Source organism: Phaenicophaeus curvirostris, chromosome 5 (assembly GCF_032191515.1).
Source record: "Phaenicophaeus curvirostris isolate KB17595 chromosome 5, BPBGC_Pcur_1.0, whole genome shotgun sequence".
Taxonomy (NCBI): Eukaryota; Metazoa; Chordata; class Aves; order Cuculiformes; family Cuculidae; genus Phaenicophaeus; species Phaenicophaeus curvirostris.
In genome coordinates, this window is record NC_091396.1 from 57,532,244 (window position 1) to 57,552,211 (window position 19,968).

Here is a 19,968-nt window from a genome sequence, read left to right on the forward strand (position 1 = left end):
GAGAAAATGAAGTGCAGGACACTAAGGAGCTGGAGACGCAAAAGTCCAATGAAAGAATGGAAATACAGCAGATGTAGCATGCTCTTTCCATGATATTCACAATGTTTTATCGTAACAGTATCCCAGTAGTCTCGTAAGGAAGCTTCAGGGGATTTTGTTTTGATTTTTAGATTTACTTGGAGATAATTATTCTCTGTACTGTAAGTCAAAAAGCAAGCATTGAAGATAAGAACTATTTCATCCTGTCTTTAACTGTGAGCAGAGTAAAGGGTGATATTTTCTTGAATAATACTGTGAAGTAGTACTGGGGGGATTAATTTGTTGTAACAAGACGTGACCAACCAACCTTTACTTCTTTATTATCATATGGGCTAGTAAGACTGAAAAAAACCTACACGGTAAACCTTTTTTTAAAATTTTCAGGAACTGTTCTTTATTTACATTTATATAAATTCAAGTATGCTATTTGATATGTTTTCTGGGAATTACGAAAGAGTCCATGTACTTAAAACAGATGTTTTCTTCTTCATGATCCTGTATTTGAGCTGAATGTTTAAAGAAAGATCTTTCTTCAAAATGGAAGCTAAGAAAAGCTAGCAACTGTAGATTGGCTTTGCCCTGCTAATGTTAATCCGAGAACTTTTACTAAGTTAGCCAGTTATCTGGCCCCTCTTGCAGCAGAACAGAATGGTTTTCCACCAGGGTACAAACTTTAATGTATGGAAACTCTCATTTAAATGCACTCTTGGAACAAATATTCCTTTCTGCCTGGAATTCGAAGTCTTGATTCACAGAACAAAAGGCAGCGTCAAGAGAATCTTTGCTGTTCCAGTGTTGCTCTTCATATAGTGGATATACCTTATTCCTCACATCTGGGTGTGTTCTCTTTGTTGGGCAGCTATTTATGCACATCTTTGGCAATGATATTTCCACCATCATCCTCCCATCTTAAGCAACAGCAAAAATGCTTTGAGATTTGTAATAGTTGATAAGGTGATTCCTCCCATATGAGAATTGCTCGCTTCACTCTTTGGAAGACATTAGGATGTCGGTGTACCTTGATCAACGTGCAGCACTAAACAGTTAAACAGAATTGCAAGTAGAGGCTCAGGCTGCTTGGTTACCATGACAAACACAGTAGGAAATTCATGCCAAAGTTTGGAAACTAAGATACACAAAAGAAAACTTGTAAACTGAAATAATCACTTCGGAGAACAAATGTGGTTGTTCATAAGTTATTAGAGACCCTTTTCCAAAGAATACTGTTTTAAAGTCCTGTTTTATCAAGCAAATCTTAACTGCCAGTTCAGAGTTTTGTACAAAGCAGGCAATACTCACAAGCAGGGAAGAGTGACATTCGCATTCTTTGTTGGCTTGGCCTCTAACTGTAAGGGCATTGAGTGACTTGAATACCCTCTTGGAGACAGATACAGATAAGTTGCTGAAGTACTGTCTGTAATCCAGGTGGTCATGTTTTCAGAGTACCATGCCTTATTTAACTGATGTGACCAGTATATGTGTGTATGCGTGATTTGTCTGTGTTAATTATATGTATGCTGGATCACATATATGATTGATATATATACCCTATGGTTTTTATATGTTAAATATCTTGAAGTATTTATTTTCCCACAGCTGTTTGTCTTAAGGCTTGCTAGCCGTAACAAGGGACCTGTATGTTGGTGTTTTAATGGGGTAATATTTGATGTTTTCCTGTTTATTCACCTGCCTTTGACCTGTCTGTGAACACAATATTTTGTATTGCAGTCCTGTCAGTGTGCTGTGGCAAAATCCAATATAATTGCATGTTACTTACTGTACAGTTTTCCAAAGGTGTGCTCCCAGGCAAACCACGCAGTTGGTTCTTTTTACGAATGTTAATTAGTATATATATTTACGTGCCTCTCTTCCAAAATCTCATCACTCAGAGGGGAAGCAGCTGTATAGAAAGGCTGCTGAGAGACTACTTCTGAAAACTTCCTGAAGACTGAGGCTTTGAGTCATGTTTGGACACCGAGATTGCGAGCAGCTGCCCTGATGGCTCACTCAACTTTATCACTTTTATACATTGCATAATGTGGGTTGGAGGTTATGTTGGATAAATGGAGACTAAGGGAAAGCAGTTTAGGTTATTACTGAGAAACTTGCCTCTAAATGTAACTTGCCTCTGCCTTTATAGCACATGGTGTTGTGGGAAGGAAGGCTCGATGTCACAGTAACTGGGAAGTTATTTTACTGTAACATGAAGTTGGAGGTGCTGGACCAAGCAGTTTAGGATTAGGCTGAAATGGTGTTCAGCTTTCATGAGTATTAAGGGTAAAGAGGCTGAGCTGCAGACTTCTTGTGAGTAGTAACTTATATTGAATTGCAGGTTAGTCTGTGCTTTTTGCCGACCACTTAAAAAGGACATACTGGTCACTTTGTAATTAAAACAAAGTAGAATGTGGAAACATCTGGAATATTATGCTAGGGTTTAGCTCAAAGGAAACAACTTGGAGGCCACAGGAAGTCATGAGCTGTGCCATCGATTTGCCACAGTAAATAAAACTTTAAATAGCTTTCATCCCACTAAGTTTAACTTACAGTAATTTATAATTCTGTGGTAGATACATAACTTCAGGAGAAGGAAAAACAAGGAGAAAAGGAGCAGAAATTGAAGGTGTATTAATTTGACTAATTAACTGTCAAGGCAAGAGGCAGCGGTAAGAAACCTGGAGATGCCAGAAAAAACTTGAGTCAGTTTGGAACCATTACCAAGAAAAAATAGACGTCTATTATAGATGACTGCTTTAATTGATTATTGGGTCCTAATTTTAATATATTGAAAGAAATGGAATGGGGAAAAATATTAGAAGCGAGAATGAGTATATCATATAGCATTGTATGAATCAGTAGATCCATCTGCAAGCATTTATAGAGGCCTAAAAGAAAAAAGGGTTATTACAAAGATTCACAGAAATGGTGGCAATTGTGATAGTTTAACTTCTGTGGAAATACTGAAAAAGATGGAATTGCTTATTCTAGTAAGTAATAATGTGCTGTGTATATAAGGAATGTTAGACATCATTGGCTCTTCTAGGGAAAAAGAAGGTATTCAGTAAAGTCGGAGGGGAACCAAATTCAGAACTAATACTTTTTCCCACTTATCTAGCTCTATCAGGATGTGTTGCTTTAGTCATCTAAGTAAATAATGAACAGAAAATAGGTGTTTAAAATAAAATCTGGCATTACTTGCAATTCCATGCAGTAGTTAGTGCAAAAAAAAAAACAACCAAAAACCAACCCAACAAACCTGTAAATAGTTATTAAACTTCCATATTTCTGATTTAACTGGCTTGTGGAAAGAAGTCTGTGATGGACGATAATCCATTAGTGCAGCTAACTTCATGAACTTTCTTCTTTAACATGTATCTGCCCACTGTCGAAGAAATGGTGTTGATGTAAAAAATCTTAGATTGTAGTCCAGTTCTGCAGGCCATGACTATGAGCTCTGTGTGTGCCAGGACTTGTTAAACTTGTGCCTTAATTTTTAAGGCAGTGAGGGAGAGACTTGTATAAAAATGTGACCTGGCACCCATGGTTTATTAATAACCTGGAGACATCGTTGTTTTGAACTCAAAACTGCTCGGTGAGATCTCTCTTGCGTATCTCCTTAAAAAGAAATGAATGGGGGTAGAAGAGGAGGAAGGTGTCTGTAGTGCACGCAGATTGTATGTTATTCTGAATTAGGTTTCTGTTGGAGAGGTTTTTATCCAGCAGGCTGAACTCCATCTGAAGCAAGATTCTGTATATCAGCCTCTGGGAAGAAACAATAATGCTGATATCGTGCCTTCTTTTTCCTTCTTCCTATTAAAAAAGAAAAAGGCAACTAATTGCTTAAACCAAAATAGAATATCCAGTTCAGTTCATGTCTGTTGGGAGTGTGTGATACAGCGACTACAGTCAGAGTTGTTTAACTGGTCTGTTTACAGATTTAGTGTCTGAGCACATAACACTGAAATCAAAGCTTTTATCTGAATTGCTCATATCATTAACTGGCACCCACTGTAAGGTGAACTTTGTAGAAGGAGCTGTGAAATAACTGCTTTTGTTAGCTCGTCTTCAGTGTGGGTTTCTGAGAGAGTGTTTAGATGCTCGAGAACAAGTTAAAGCTCTTGTGCTCTTCCTTTATCATAGTAAAGTGTGCAAAGTGTGATTTGAAGCATTGGAGCGCTTCTAGGGAGGAAAGGGAAAGGTTTTCTTCTGCAAATGTAATAAAAATTAACTATTAAATATGTAGAAACTAACACCTTTGGAAAAAGTTAAGTTACAATATCACGTCCTTTCCCATTAATGATTTGGTTACAGTGAGGCTGACTATTCCTGGAGTTATTTGGAGGCTTCCAGTTGTCTTCCTGGAGTGGGCGGCTGTTTGTGAAGTACTGGTCTCAGACCTGTTCAGATGTGACTAGGGCTTGCTCATTAGAACAGTTCAGGTCTGACCCAACTCTACAACTTTGATAGCGCTCTTCATATTTTGGTCTCCCACTCACAAGACGCAGCGGCAGCATGGGTGTAAATTTTAATGAATGAGTAGCACATTGAATTGAAAATGCTTTAAGTTTCTAAAGGGACGATTTCAGTGACTCGAGACCTCTGCTGGGTTGTGACAGATGGAGGTATTTTTTTTAAGGGGTTCAAAACCTTCTTTCAATTTCCCTCAACCTCCCTAGTCTACAGTCAGTCAAATGTGCTGACGTTCTTGTCCTGCTTTAATACTCTTTGCCCCGTCTTCTAGAGAAACAAAGGGTAAGTCGAAGGTTGTTGGTAGGGTGGTGCTTTCACCTTAGATAACTTCCAATAGGACGTGCTGATCTGTGTGGTAACCAGATATATGTTTTGGTTTATAGCCTTACTAAAATGGAATTAATATTATTATGGTAAATTGTAAATCAGACAGTCCTTCATGCATGTTCTTTATGGTGTTCACAACTACTTTCTGGATCTTGCTATTTATATAATCATAGGTTCAGTCAGTTTCACATAGGTTTATTTTGAACCAGCCTGTGCTCTTTGCTCTATTTTGAGTGCTTGGAATAATTCTTCTGGAAACAGAATATGATTATTTTATTGGATGCTTGGGAAAACTGACCTCATCGTCACCTAAATATGGATTTATGTCCAGTTGTCTGGACTAGAGCTTTTATTTTAATGTCATAGTTGTCTGCTGTATGAATAAATGCTGAAATCCTGTTAAGTAATGCTTTTTGCCTTTCAAAAGTCGTGTCTGTCTCAAATGGCCCCAAGTACAAGTTAAATCTAGAAGGGAGAAGAATATCAAGTAGCTTCCCAAACTGATCTTTAAGGCTTTGTTATGGATGAATTGTGTGGAATACTTGAAAAAAAATTAGGTTAAATAAAATTACTTGGTGTCCCTGTTTTACTAACAGAGCTGTTCTTATACAGTATCCTAGAAACTCTGTCACGTGCCGTAAGTGTTCCTGTTCAGCATTTAATCAAGTGTGTTGTAACTTATAAAAACCTTCTGCAGAGATACAGGAGCCCATTTATGAGGAGCAGTGTTGTTCAGGAGAGTAAATGTTAAGTGGAAACAAATCTTGAAATGATTTTTTTGGGAGTGGGTATAAATGCAACTTATTTTAAACTTCAGGCAAGATCATTCAAATAATTAGTATTCAAATCATACCAGAAGATATGCCACCACAGCCAAATTAATAATGATCAAGTCTTGAAGATTGGGATCTTGAGATTTATGGAAGTAAAACTGGCATGAGTTGGTGGCTATGCTTTCTGGAGACTCTCTAGAGGAAGGAAGCTGTAGAGGGATGCCTTGATGGAAAGTCTGAGATAGTCTGTGAAAAGTAGCAGATTACTTTTTTTCCTGCCTGCGAATTGTATTTGTCCCAATTTCTTAAGTTTTTAATTTTCAACATTCAGGATGTCCAGTGCAACTGTCACCCCTTTCTCATAGGTTCCCTTCCCTTCAGTTGGAGAAGAATAAAGGGGAGGTGAGTGTGTGTGCATATTTTTAGTGTTAGTTCATACTTGCTCTTGTATTAATTTGCAGCAAATCCAGCACTGGTTGTGCTGTTGGGAGTGTTAAAGCTGTCGGTGCTTCAATTCACAGAGTTGAAAGATCAGCCAAATTTTAAAAGCAAAATGAAAACTGAAATAATAGTTTTCTGGAGTTTTGCAAATGTGACTTTAATATAAAGCAGGTGCATTGAATGCAATGTTGCAAAATAAAGACCTAACATTTTCCTTGCATTAATGGCTTTGCAAGGCTTAGAGGACACTTAAAACGAGGTTGTGTATACACAAAAACCGTGCACTATGCAACCCTTAAAGCTAAACACATTATTTGGGTATGGAAAAAGCAGCTCTTGTTTAAGAAACTGTCCTTACACTTAAGAAACCTATTGTAACTATGTATAAATAGGGGAACGTTACAAATGGTGATTATCTGCTGGGTTTTTATAGTATCCTAAAGAGAACGCATACTTTTTCTTTTAAGTGTCTCCAGAAGCTTTCATACTAGTTTATAAGTTTTCTGGGGATTTCTGAAGCAGCCCTGAATGTGTATTCACTTGTGCACTACCTGGAAGTTTCGTGCTGTTGAAACGGGAGAGATCCTGGAATTGATGTGAGTTCTTGCCAGACTTTAAACTTTCTGCTGAGGAAGCTTAAGTTGTTACTCAGTAGTCTGCCTGCTTACGTGCAGTTATGTTTGTAGAAGCCGATTTATTACTGATTGGCTCTGGCACTGTCAGCTGCACCAAAGAGTCTTTCATTCGGCATTTGTGGGTGCAGGAAGTGTTGCCTGGACTTTGTGTTGTATGTCTCATAAATTAAACAGAATTCCTGCTCTACCTCAGTGTTCCTTATAGGCAAAGACAACTAACTTGTTCCAGTAGTTTTCTTCACATGTGAAGTTCCTTTAAGACATAAACCAGATCTGTTAAGTAAGGTGGGAGCGGCCAGGTTGCTTCTGCTTTAGTTGATCCTAAGCTTAGGATCTCGGGGAAATTCGGGTTAGAAGGGACCTCTGAGAGTCTCTAATATAGCCTCCTCAGCAGGGTCAGCTATCAGACCAGCTTGAAGCAACAGTGAAGTATCTACAAATGATTCTATTGCTAAAATTACATTAGCTGTATTTGAGCTATAAAAAATAAATAAATCTGGAAATCTACAACTTCGATAATAAAGTTATTAGAAGGATTTCCAATGTGAAGTATTGAAGCTGGTATTTCTGGCGGAAACACTTGCATAAAGAAATGCAGGCGTACAGAAACAATGAATGGACTTTGCCAAAAAATTCTACGCAAGAGTCTAGGAAAACTGAGCTTTCTTGCCATGTCCCCTCACTTTCTTGTCATTCAGATAGCTTGGCAGGAGGCAGAAGTAGACCAGCGCAGACAGGGAGGAGGAACAAACAAGCTGTAAGGAGCCTCCTGGTTTAGTTTTCCCTGTCCTTGCTAATACAGTGAGCAGGTTGGGCCTGGAAGACCCTGCCCTGTTTGCTCGGAGATACCGTATGGCAAAGTGCAGCAGCAGGGCTTACTCTGCCTCTTTTTTTTCAGCTAGGGTTTAAAGAGCATCTGTGAAGTTCAGTAACGTTCACTTAGAAATCAATTCTTAGAATTATTACTTCTGTAGCATTATAACAAGCACAGCTTTCTCAAATTGTTCTGTTTGTAGACAAAGGACTATTAAATCCCTGGACAGCAAGGTATTAAAGAGTTAGCAAGCTACAGGTAGTAAGTTGTGAATTCCAAGATCCAGAAATGCTGAGGAAACTGTTTTCCACATGTATAATACCTTGGTTCTTTGTGTCTTTTATTTTGTGCTGCAGTTCTACAGACATAGACAATCTGCGGTCAGCAATTCATTCTCCAAATAAGAGATTTTCTTAAGAGGATTTTTGGAAGTAAAATTTTTGTTCAGAATTTGCCCTCACTTCCAGGCTTAAAGACCTAATATTCTGTCTCAATCTCACTTACAGCCATGACCCATTAAAGGCGAGTCTCCTGGCAAACGTGATATTAAATACTATTAAATATCTAAAGGAAGCATTTTGATGACTGCAGTTGAAATTATTATAAATTAATAAATAACTCCTTTCATTTCTGATCTTGGAGGTGTTTTTCAGTTTGGAAGGAAATACAGCATCTATGATGGGTTTCATTCAACTAAAATTTGCAGAAAGTTGCAGATGTACATTAGGAAAAGAAAAGATACAGGAAGAAATCACATCTGTCAAGGAGTATGATTAAATGCTGATATGAAATAATGTGATTCACTCTTTGGGAAATCTTAGTATGAAAGCTCTAAGTCTCAGATCAATAGTACATAAAAAGAATGAATGTTGAACAGATATTAATCTGGCGTTGACCTTAGAATTACATACAGCTACAGTACCAAGGTTATTGATGCCCATGTTGATCAGATATTTCAAACATTGGAATCTGAAAACTTAATTATTTGCTTCAGTTGAGGTAACTGGTTTTTTTTCCCATCTTTTTCCTAGTGTTTAGGTACTGAAAGCTGTAGTTAAGATGTTCCATTTGACTGCTTTTGTGCTGGAAGTCGTGATTCAGGGTGAATGGGAGGCTGCCAGGCTGTTAGATCTTTATTTTTAATTTTTTTTTTTAATCCTTACCCCAGCAGAGTGGCGGTAATTTTGCTAAAAGAGCATGCTGTGAGAGTTAACTAAATGGGACTAAGTAGTTCCCGAAGAGTTACATGGTTAACATTTTATTTCTAGAATGTGAATTCATTGCAAAGAACTAAATGGTGGAGTTGGTCAGTTTTTTCTTCTCTAAGTAAGTGGAAGGTTCTCTAGAAGGGTTTGTATCTCTTCAGAGATCAGACCCAGGAACTGTTGGTGCCCAAGGTAGGCCAATTGTGTTCAGCTGCATCATTGGCTGTAGACTGGTGTTGTGTGAGACTCCTTTTGTTCTTGTTGCCTTGTTCCTTTGCCAAAAGGGTACTTGAAATACCACTGTATGTTGGAAGGAACAGACTTCTAATGCAGGTATCGGGTGGCCAAGGTACTAATACCAGAGTCTTGACTAACTAAGATGTACTTCAGTGGCTCGCACAGATTTTTATTTGAAGAGGGGATGGATTCATTCTTCACTTTGCATTGGATACCCCAACTTTCATTCAGTCATGTTTGCATAGTGTTGTTCTCCTCGTGATCCCTCCACAATGGAGTACATTTCTTAAAGTAGATTGACTGGAATAGTGCTGAGTGTTTTTCAGAAGAACGTCTCAAAGGAACTGGGACAGGGAAGCATGCAAATCGCTTGCTGTCAGCTCAGGCAGGGGTGAGGGTGTCTGATCCGGTGCTTTCAACCTCCATGTCTGACAACACTTAATCCCAGGATCTTTCTGTTCTCTTTCAAAGTACGAGTGTTCTTCTGCAAGGGGGGCAGTTCACATCAACTTGTTCAGTAAGTAGTGTTGTATCCTAGAATTTAGTAGTTTTGGATTTGGATCTCATGTAAAAGCTCTTTTCTGAGAATCATCTTCCCCAAAACAGCTATAGCAAATGGGTTTAATGGTGAGCTAATGAAATGTTGAGTCCCAGGCACGACTGAAATAATGAGTAAGCGCTTTTCTTGTTTTTATCAAAATCCAATAGCAACCTTCAGCTGTGGAGAAATAAAGAAAACGTCTCCTAATTTTTATGCTCATTGATTCTACCCTGTCTTTCAATTAAGAGATATCAAGACCAAAAGAATACTTCTGTGCTTTTGGATTTGTCTTGTCTCCATGAGACAACTGTATTATAACTGAAAACACTAGCTGCATGTAAATAAAAGGCAGGGCATCCCTGACAGTAGAAGCTTGGTAATTCTGGGTTGAATTAGTTTATTTATATTCCACTTAATTTCACCCAGATTGTCACTGCCATCTGGTTCCCAGAGAAGAGCTAGAACAAGTACAGTGAAATCTGTGCTTATCTTTAATTTCTCAGAATTTCATGTCTTGCTAGATCTGTTATTGTCCAATTTCAGAAGACGAGGAACTTCAGTCACACCAAGTTTGTTGGGCAACAAAACCAAAAGCTAGTGATAGGAAAACCTAGACAGACAACAGAGCAAGATAGAGTTCCAATCTGAAAATAGCTACCTATAGATTCTTTGCGGTTTAAATGATAGTGAAGATTCAGAAGAACTATCATGGAATACCAGTGTTTTCTGCTGGCTGGGAGTGTCTGTGGTTCTCTGGCCATGCAGCATGATTCATGCTGAGTTATGTTTTCTTTAAAAGTGATTGGGTCCTGCTAGAACTTTTGTCCAGAGGACACAACCTTAAGTCTCATAGATTAACCTTGTTAACTCTGTCTTTGAGGTATGGAGGGATGCATCTATATATTTCTGTAGAGTGGTCTCCCAGATAAAAGTGCTACTTCTATTTTGAGAGTTATCTCATGATATTGCTTATTTTGTAGCGATACAGGACAAACAAGTCTTGCACCATGTAAGAGAACTGCATGGCCTCTAGGATTTGATCTTTCAGTTTCAAATGATACGTTTACATCTGACTGTGAATGCTCCTTGGTAAGCATGCGTCTTATCCTGTGATCTCCCAGTAGACCTAATATTCTATTTAAGTTCTCCTTGAAGAGGTATTGCTAACATTTTTCTTTAGCTTATAATGGATCTCAGGGCTCTGGAGGATAACTTCTTAATCTGCTGATTTTAGAAGCTGGAATACATCAAATACCTCATCTCACTTTGGAGTTTTCAACCAGGAGGCCACACACCTGCTTAAACTTGTTTATAATGTGTGCTGTGAAACCTAGGCACAACTTTAATACTTCTGCATATATGTGATTATCATGTGTATCCCATAGTTAAATTTGCCTTGGAAATGGCTCACCTGATGTGATACACTGTGTAGCTAGTTCTGATTTTTCCCTGCTGACAGGTCTGGTTTCTGTCTGTGTAGCTCCGTACACACTGGGTTTGCTGCACTTTAGGTCTCATCCTCACAAGTTTAATACATAGGAGCAATTTTCTTTTATGTGAAGCTTGTCGTCTTCCTCAAAGAAGTTTTTTTTTTTTTCTTCTTATATTGTTGGCCCAACTTCCTCTGGCGGAAAATACTGAAAAATTATGTATCAAAATCAGAATCCCAAATAAGAGCTACAATTCAGGTCTGTAATATTGTTGAGCATCTGCAGGTTTCTAATTACAGACTTGGAGCCTTGTAAATAGGGAGTTGGAGTTTAAAAAAAAAAAAAAAGAGCGTTTGAGCTTGATGGCTGAACCTGATGTGTGATCTTGCATATTAAATGTGTGGGGGTTAATTTCTGGATGATGAAAGATTAAGTTTTCTATTTAGAAGTTATGTGGGGATAAACATGGGTTACACAACTTAGAGAGCATTTGAAATTGCTTTTCTGTTCTTTTGATTCTTCTGACACTTTAGGGCCACGCCTTCAGGTGTTTATATTGAAGTTCCTCAGTTTTGTTAGCACTTATTTTGTCTGAGCTATATTTGAATTCTGTGTTCACTGCAAGAAGCTCAATTACTTTGTAGTTTAGTAGCTTAAAATATATCTTATAATCACAGTGGCAGAATTTTGAGTCAGTGTTCCTGGAAAATGTTCTCCTATGATCTAGTTGATATTTTCATTTAATTGGGTCCAGTGTTGCTTGTTTGCCTGTTAAAAGGATAGGCTTACAGGACAAGAATTGCGTGATTGAGAATATATTGGTTTTAATCCAAAACTGGTTGCACTCAATACTGAGAGAGCTGCTACTAGGAAAGTAGACGATATTTTGTCTTTGCATGATAGAACATCTCTCTGGCAGGAAAAGCCCTCTGGTTGATCTTGAGGACTCAGTGGAGCCTTTGCGTTACTGAGTGGTTGTCATTGGATCACGCGATGTAGTTGCAAAGGCTGGGGCAGGTATTGTGTTTCGCAAAACAGAAAAACACGAGTATAGTGTTGTATAAAAAGGTGGCCCTTTTGACGACACTTGGGTATCTTTGGTAAACACAAAGCTGCTTTTTGAAGCAGGGTTTTGTGACTGCAGAAATTGTTGCATAGCATAAATGTTATTTGCAAATAGAACTAGTTCTATGTGCACGTTGTGATAAACTGTCTTAATTCTGTTTTGTCTCTTTGCAGGCTGCGGACTTGAGTAAACCAATAGACAAAAGGATATACAAAGGAACACAACCTACATGCCATGACTTCAACCACTTAACAGCCACAGCAGAAAGTGTTTCTCTTCTAGTGGGCTTCTCTGCAGGCCAGGTCCAACTTATAGACCCTATTAAAAAAGAAACTAGCAAATTATTTAATGAGGAAGTAAGTAGAAATCTTAACATTGTTGCATGCAATTTATTTGTAGTATTAAACCACCTAGATTCTCAAAGTTCTGTAGATTGCTTCGTTTGCCTGTACAGCTTGTCATTCAGTCACTACCATTGTTTTTCAGCTGTTTCATTGGCTTGAAATACCTGTATTAAAATGGTATTCATGAAGGACTCTTCTGGGGTTTAAGATGAAAAATTAGGACTTTTTAGTTTGGATACTACGGTAACTGAAGTTAGTGACAGTTAACTGATGGAAAAAAGGTCTGCAGTCTTAAGTGTTGTGCTGTGCTCTGCAGTTGGTTGTTTCTGAGCCTTCTGGCTCCAAATGAAGAAAACAACATTTAAGCCCCTACTTAACTAATATAGTATGGTGAAAATGTTAAATAAGGTAAAAATACCCGTTTTTGTGGTCAGGATGCTACACTAGGAACCATGTCAAAGATTCCTGAAGGCTTGGTTGCAGCTGAGTGCTGCATAGAAAACACTGAAGGCTTATGAGGTCTTGGCCGTGGAATGTTCCTGAATGAAACTCCATCTGCTTTTTCTGCTGCTGTTCAGTAAGGAAGGATAGCAGGGAGTACTCTGAGGGGGCTGATGCCAAGTTACAATACCACTGGCTCTGATTATCTGATGGTATTGGCATTCTCAGAAAAATAAGATGCTGATGAGGGAATAGATCTGGTAACTGGTACAACTTTTGACAGCATTTTCTGCAGAGGACAAGCTATAGGAATTTGGGTGGTTTGGGGGAGATGATTGGTTTTGGGGATGTGTGGGTTCTTTTGCTGCAGGTGAATTGGGGGAAGTAAGAGTGAAGAGCTTAGCAGGTGTCTTTTTTCTTTTTTTCCTGCAAATTAACTTAAGTCTTTCTCAGCTTTCAAACTGAACAAACATACCTTTCCCACCTTAGAGAGATATGTTGACTTGCTCTGTCTTTGCACAAAGAAGATTGAAGTATAGTTCTCGGTGGGGCTGTCTTAGTTAGAACTGTCTTAATTCCTCCTCAGCTTTCTAAACGTAGCTGTATCTATATCGGAAAGGTGTTTTTCTTTTTCCCTAGGCTTTTCCTACCTGCTGTCTCTCTCCACTTGCACTAAGTGGGAAACAGTGCTGGTGAATCCCTGAATGTTGCATGGAGTACTCTGGTAGAAACCTCTGTATAAGTAGCTGAAATGTTCATTTTAGTGTTGTCCTACCACCCCTCCCCTTGCATTACCACCCACCCCCCATCCTCCCCCAAAAAGCCACATCCCACCCCAAAACAGAAAAACCTACACTTTGTCATTGGTGCATCTTCACCACTGGCAGTGCTGGTCTGGATGTGAACAGGTTACTCGTGTAAATACAGGTCTGATTTAATCTTGTATGGTTGTAGTTTGAGTATTAGAAACGGCAGTAGAAATACTATGACCAGCTAGAGTTTATCACAGAGCAGTTCCCAGTCTGAACAGCGATTTCTTGGAGGAAAAATGTCTCCTGAAATACTTGAATAAAGGCCCAATGCATGTTTGTGCCTTGATGTTTCCTGCCCAGTGTCTACAGCGTAAGGCTGCATTGCAGGCTGAGTAGCAATCATGGTAATCCATGAAGGGTGGAAGCACTGAAGCCACTCTCCACTGGACAGTGTTGTCTTTTCTCTGCACTATAACCAGCACTGCTTCGCTGTGCTGAGAACACATCCACTGGCACTGTGGTGGGGAATGAACGAGATGATCTGTTTTCTGCAAACCTAATGTAAGAATTTGCTCAGTGCTACTGAAACTGTCTGCGTAGCGGGCTAGTTAAATGACAGCTTCCTGTCTCCTACACTGATCTTATCTGCAGTTACAATCAGTTCTACAACTTTTATGTATTTTCAATCTGTCATTTACAGTATTGAAGTTTGCCCTGAGTGTGTTTGGAAGTTCTGTCTGGTATCTAAAAGACATTTTAGAGAAACGTTAGTGAGCGTTGATGTTTAAGCCAGTTTGTTTGCTCCTGGATGAAGGTGCCTGTTGGGTTTTTTTAATGTATTTAGAGTTTAGATAGTGTCTGAGAATAAACATGTCTTTATAGGCAGAAGGTGGTCTAATGAGTGTTTACATCTTGTGATGGATTTAGTGATGGTGCAGGAATAACAGCATTAGTGGAATTTACCACCTGTAGGAATTTGGTGGTTCAGGTAGCGTAAAGCTCTGTTTTGACTATCAGCTGTGATAAAGCAATCAAAATCACTTAATCGTATGAGATGTGAAATAACATAACCTGTTACGACACAGAAGGTTCTGACGAACTTAGGCTGATAAGGGCTACTGCATTTTAACTTGTTACTCTTCCTTCTATTTTTTAATTCTATTGATGTAGAAGACAATAAGTACTTGAAAGGCTGAGATGAGTGATGTTGCGCAGCTTGTGACTGCCAACCTCACTTAGTCTGTATCAACAGTAGCCTTCCCTCTAGCTGTGTCTGATTTAAATTAGTGATATTTTCTTATTCCCCAAACCAACCAAGTGTACCTCGTAGATTTGGTTGTTTCCAGTTAGTAGTTATTCTCAGGCTAGCGAACTAAATTATGTTTCTTTTGTACTTTTTAATTTTTTTTTTAATATAAACTAAAGACTTGAGCTGCACTTTTTTTCCTAATAGTTTTTTCCTATACCTCTGTTGCCAAGGCTCTTTGTCAGACCTTAATGCATATTAATTATCTCTTTTTGTTTTTTTTTTTTTAATGCCTTTGTGGCCTATGTCTATGATTTGCTCTTGTTCAGAATGTGGCTACAAAGATAATCTGGCCTGGCTTGTCTTTCTAACCAGTGGCTGAAGTTCCTTCACTTACTATTCTTTCCCCAAACTGAACATAAGCTCCTTATCCCAGCTGCTCCACTGATTTGCTGGATACTGCATTCAGTCTATTCTTGTCATGCATCTGCTACTCATACTGACTGCAGGTCTTGTTTTGTTGTGCCGCAGACATGCGTGAGCCCAGATGAGAGCTTTTAAAACTTCAGAAAGTCCTAACTTCAGAGTTTTTATTTTCCTGCTGAATGTAAAACTCTGTTGGTTGATAAGAGAATGAGTTACAGTCACTTGCCTACACATCAGCTTAAAGTCTTTCTGTGTCTTGTCTCTCTGAGCTAATCTGTTCATATGGCAGATTGCAACCTTCTGGCTCGTTCACAGCCTCCTTGAGGTAAAGATCAGGTTTGCGGGATTTCTGTGCAGTATTTAAGATCGTGTAGGCCAGTACGGTATGGACTTAAAATGTCATTTCTAGTATAAAAGTTGAGCAACTGTTGTTATGAGTAGAGGTTGTATGTCAAGCTGAGCTGCTCTAGTAGAGGAAGACAAGGAATTTTGCTGTGTTGCAATACTAGTGGTAGTTTTGTAATGAGAAGAGTGTTGCTGGTAGCCAGCGGGGCTGATGTTCCCTCCCCATATTTTCTTGGTGTGTACCAGGTAGCTTTCTAATAGGCATTTCCGATATTATCATTACTAAGGCATGGATGATATAAATCAATGAACATGTGACAAACTAGTTAAAATATCACAACAGAAGCTAATATGGAGTAATAAAAGAATTATGAAAGAATGTGTTATTTTAAAGCTACTGTATTTGAGGAAAAGTTCCCAGATTAAGTTAGAGCTCTGGGCTCTCTAGTCCACAATGGCTAAATTAACTGGGGACAAATCACAGGAGAGGGGCTTCCTGGTCTTGTGCCGAGGTCAACAGCAGCAAAATGAACAGCATAGCAAGGTTCCAGAAGGTTTTTTTCTTTGCTTTTTAATGCTTTTGTAACTTGTTCTGGCATTTCCTTAGGCTCGTTGTATTTGCATTCTTAGCTTTTGTGTAGTTCAGCTCTTCCTTAAGCGTATAATCAATCTATAACAAAACCAAATCTTGAATGTGCATGTGAGAATTGTTTCCAGGTTGCAGCTGAATGATGCTGTGGCTGACTGGGTAAGTTGTAGAAGCGCATCAGAACCACACGAGCAAACTCAAGGAGTCAAACTTCATCTGTCAGTTCATACAGCATTGAAGAAGTTTTGCTAAGAATGTTTAATATCTGTGTTCATTCTTTTGCAATGATGGACTCTATTAAAATGCTTTTATTTAAAGGAAACTTTTGAATCAGGTGGTAACAGAGTATTAGCAGGTCCTTGCCTAATGAACAAGAAGCAATTGGAGAGTAGGGATTCCAAGGTGAGGAGTATGTGGTGCTTCTAATTCACTGAACCACGTGCATTTGACTAGTAACTCTCCAGGCACATAGCAGCATCACGTGTGTAGCTTTTGCTCCCTGAATCAGGAGAAGCTGCTAAAGGCTCTTAAAGCCTTTTTTTTTCTTTCAGAGGTTGGATTTTATTTTTTTTTTAGATAAAACCAGAGTCTAAATTTACTGTTGTTGATTTGTAACCTGTTGACTATGTTGTGCAGATACCTAACTGCCTTTTTCCTTTTAGCTCATTCTTTTTCTTGATTGTTACCTTTCCGTGCGCTTTTTCAACCTACGCAGCAAAAAATGAACCTAAGAGCACTACCTTTATATTCACAACAACAGATTGGCTTGATTGAAGTATGTTCTTTTGTGGAATGTGACAGGACCGTAATAGCAACTTTTGGTAGTACTGTGTCTAAAAATAATTGCCTCTTTACTGCCTGATAGGATGATAAGTTTTTTGCATATGGTCACATAGCTCCTTTCTAGCAAGTTGAATGCACTTCACTTAAGTGTTGTTCGCCACCTTCCCTAGAAAGCTCAGATTAACAGTTAATCATAAAAATTTTAATTTTCAGACATTCTGATGTGTATCTTCTTTGTTTTTCACAGAGACTAATAGACAAGTCCAGAGTAACCTGTGTAAAATGGGTACCAGGTTCGGAAAGCCTTTTCCTAGTAGCTCATTCCAGTGGCAATATGTACTTGTATAACGTGGAGCACACTTGTGGTACCACAGCCCCGCACTACCAGCTACTTAAACAAGGAGAAAGTTTTGCAGTTCACACTTGCAAGAGTAAATCCACGAGAAACCCTCTGCTTAAATGGACAGTAGGTGAGGGTGCCCTGAATGAATTTGCCTTTTCCCCCGACGGGAAGTTCTTGGCATGTGTGAGCCAGGATGGTTTTCTTCGCGTGTTTAACTTTGATTCAGTGGAATTGCATGGTACAATGAAAAGCTACTTTGGAGGACTGCTGTGTGTGTGTTGGAGTCCCGATGGGAAGTACATAGTGACAGGCGGAGAGGATGACTTGGTAACAGTTTGGTCTTTCGTGGACTGTCGAGTAATAGCGAGAGGCCACGGACATAAATCGTGGGTCAGTGTTGTTGCGTTTGATCCATATACCACTAGTGTAGAAGAGAGTGACCCAATGGAATTTAGCGGAAGTGATGAGGATTTCCAAGACCTTCATTTTGGCAGAGATCGAGCAAATAGTACGCAATCTAGGCTATCCAAAAGGAACTCTACGGACAGTCGTCCAGTGAGTGTTACGTATAGATTTGGTTCAGTAGGCCAGGACACACAGCTGTGTTTGTGGGATCTTACAGAAGATATCCTCTTCCCCCACCAACCTCTCTCAAGAGCAAGGACACATACAAATGTCATGAATGCCACAAGTCCACCTGCTGGAAGTGGTGGAACTAACCCAGGAAGTAATGGAAACAGTATCACCACACCTGGAAACTCTGTACCCCCTCCTCTTCCACGGTCAAACAGCCTTCCGCACTCTGCAGTCTCAAACACTGGCAGTAAAAGCAGTGTCATGGATGGTGCCATTGCTTCTGGCGTTAGTAAATTTGCAACCTTATCGCTACACGATCGGAAGGAAAGACACCATGAAAAAGATCACAAGAGAAACCATAGCATGGGACATATATCTAGCAAGAGCAGTGACAAACTGAACCTAGTTACTAAAACCAAAACGGACCCAGCTAAAACTTTGGGAACACCTCTCTGTCCCCGAATGGAAGATGTTCCCTTGTTAGAGCCTCTTATCTGTAAAAAGATAGCACATGAAAGACTGACTGTGTTAATTTTTCTTGAAGACTGTATAGTCACTGCTTGTCAGGAGGGATTTATTTGCACATGGGCAAGGCCTGGTAAAGTGGTAAGTTTTAATCCTTAATGCTGCATCAAAGAACTAGAACTCTGAATAGGTAGTTTTCTTGAAATATAAATGAATGTTGAATATAAAATTTCTTTATGCTTAATGTAAAAAAAAATCCTCAGAGCCATACTTTTGGATACTGCATGCCATATTTCTGAATGATTTGAAGTGTCTTGGATACAGTTATTAAGTATAGTTGCCTTCCAGCAGAAGAAATAAATACTGTGCATCTAATCTATTGATCAGTGTTCTTATACTTAAGCATAACCACAATATGGTGAAAGCTATTTATGTAAAAATTGAAGTAAAACCTGTCAATCACTAAAATAATTATAAACCTTCTAATGTTTTCTACAACGTACAGCGCTCCAATGAGAGGAGCTTATGAAAAGCTGCTGCTTTTAAGTCTAATGAGAAATGTGAGCCTCTGGAAAAATTAAAACCAAAGTGTTCTATTCCTCCATACTTTTCTGTGGTGGCCTGACATTAATGTAAAACCACTTCTTATTAAAACATCAGCCGTTTTATGCACAGATTTGTGAGCCCTTTACTGACTGTAGTTTGTGCTCTTGAATTTGTGAATTGCTGTTATCGAGGAACTCTAATTTTAGCTAAGTCTTGACTTAAGTATTTGTTAAGTTAGGGCAAGTCATGCCGGCTTTCTCCAGGTAGTTTCAGTGTTGCATTGCTGTCCGTTTGGTTAGGCGATTTGATCATAAATGAGCTCGTGCTTTTTGATGGCACCTGTTCTGAACCTTCATTAAAATATAGCGCTAGTTTTAACTCTTGTTGTTAACGCACTTGAACACAGATGAAAATTTATTTTATTCTGTCCGATGTATAGCAAGCTAAATGCTGAATGAAGCTAAATGTGCTGATTATTTTATTAAACAGGACTTTTGCTACAACAGCTTTGTTTGCCAGCAACATTTTAAAGGAACACAGCTATTAAAACCCTTCCAGAGTTGATCTAGCAGGAAGGACCATTATTTTTGTGAAAAAAATTCCTGAAATAGCATGGAGATTATCGCCTGAAGAAAAATAATCTGGCAATACCTGAACATTGCCACATTGGGCAGCCTAAATGAAAATCTGATGTTCATCAGGCTTTAACCATCTGGTTCATAAACCTGAATTTTGAAGTATATATTCCTGTTCCATATCTTCGTTGCTATAAACTTTTCAGTAAACCTCACGAATTTTTCTTAGAACTGTTCGTATAATGTAAGTTTCTTTGAGGTGTTATCCAGTTTGTCCCAGCATAGGTATGCACAGAGAGCTATGTCTGCTCTGCCTATTAACACATACTGAAAGGTTGAATCTAAAACTAAAACTCATAATCTCTTTTCTGGGGAGAAGGGAGGAAGGTGTTACCTTAAAGTAATTTTTGCTCAAGAGCTACAGATCCAGCATCAATTAAAAAGAGCACCTCCCCCAAACACTAAAATGTTTGCCCTGCATGAAAATACTAAAGCAGTTGTCACTTCTGTGACTCGGTGCAATTCACGTCTTGTGAATTAACTTTATACATGTACAGCGGTG

At 38.8% G+C, this 19,968-nt stretch overlaps 1 protein-coding gene across 12 annotated transcripts in view; it reads left to right on the forward strand.

Moving 5' to 3' along the window:
* WDR20 (WD repeat domain 20) overlaps positions 1-19,968 on the forward strand; it is a 46,019-nt gene that overhangs the window by 15,545 nt on the left and 10,506 nt on the right. For 5 of the 12 annotated variants that reach the window (XR_011337569.1, XM_069858832.1, XM_069858834.1 and 2 more), the window contains exons 2-3: positions 12,149-12,331; positions 17,149-18,426. Coding sequence is in view for 11 of the 12 variants with exons in the window: in XM_069858832.1 (XP_069714933.1) it covers positions 12,149-12,331; positions 17,149-18,426 (1,461 nt within the window). In the remaining variant the exon portion in view is untranslated. Of the gene's footprint in view, positions 1-12,148; positions 12,332-17,148; positions 18,431-19,968 lie in introns of all 12 variants that reach the window. The other 7 variants (XM_069858836.1, XM_069858838.1, XM_069858840.1 and 4 more) reach the window with 3 other exon arrangements.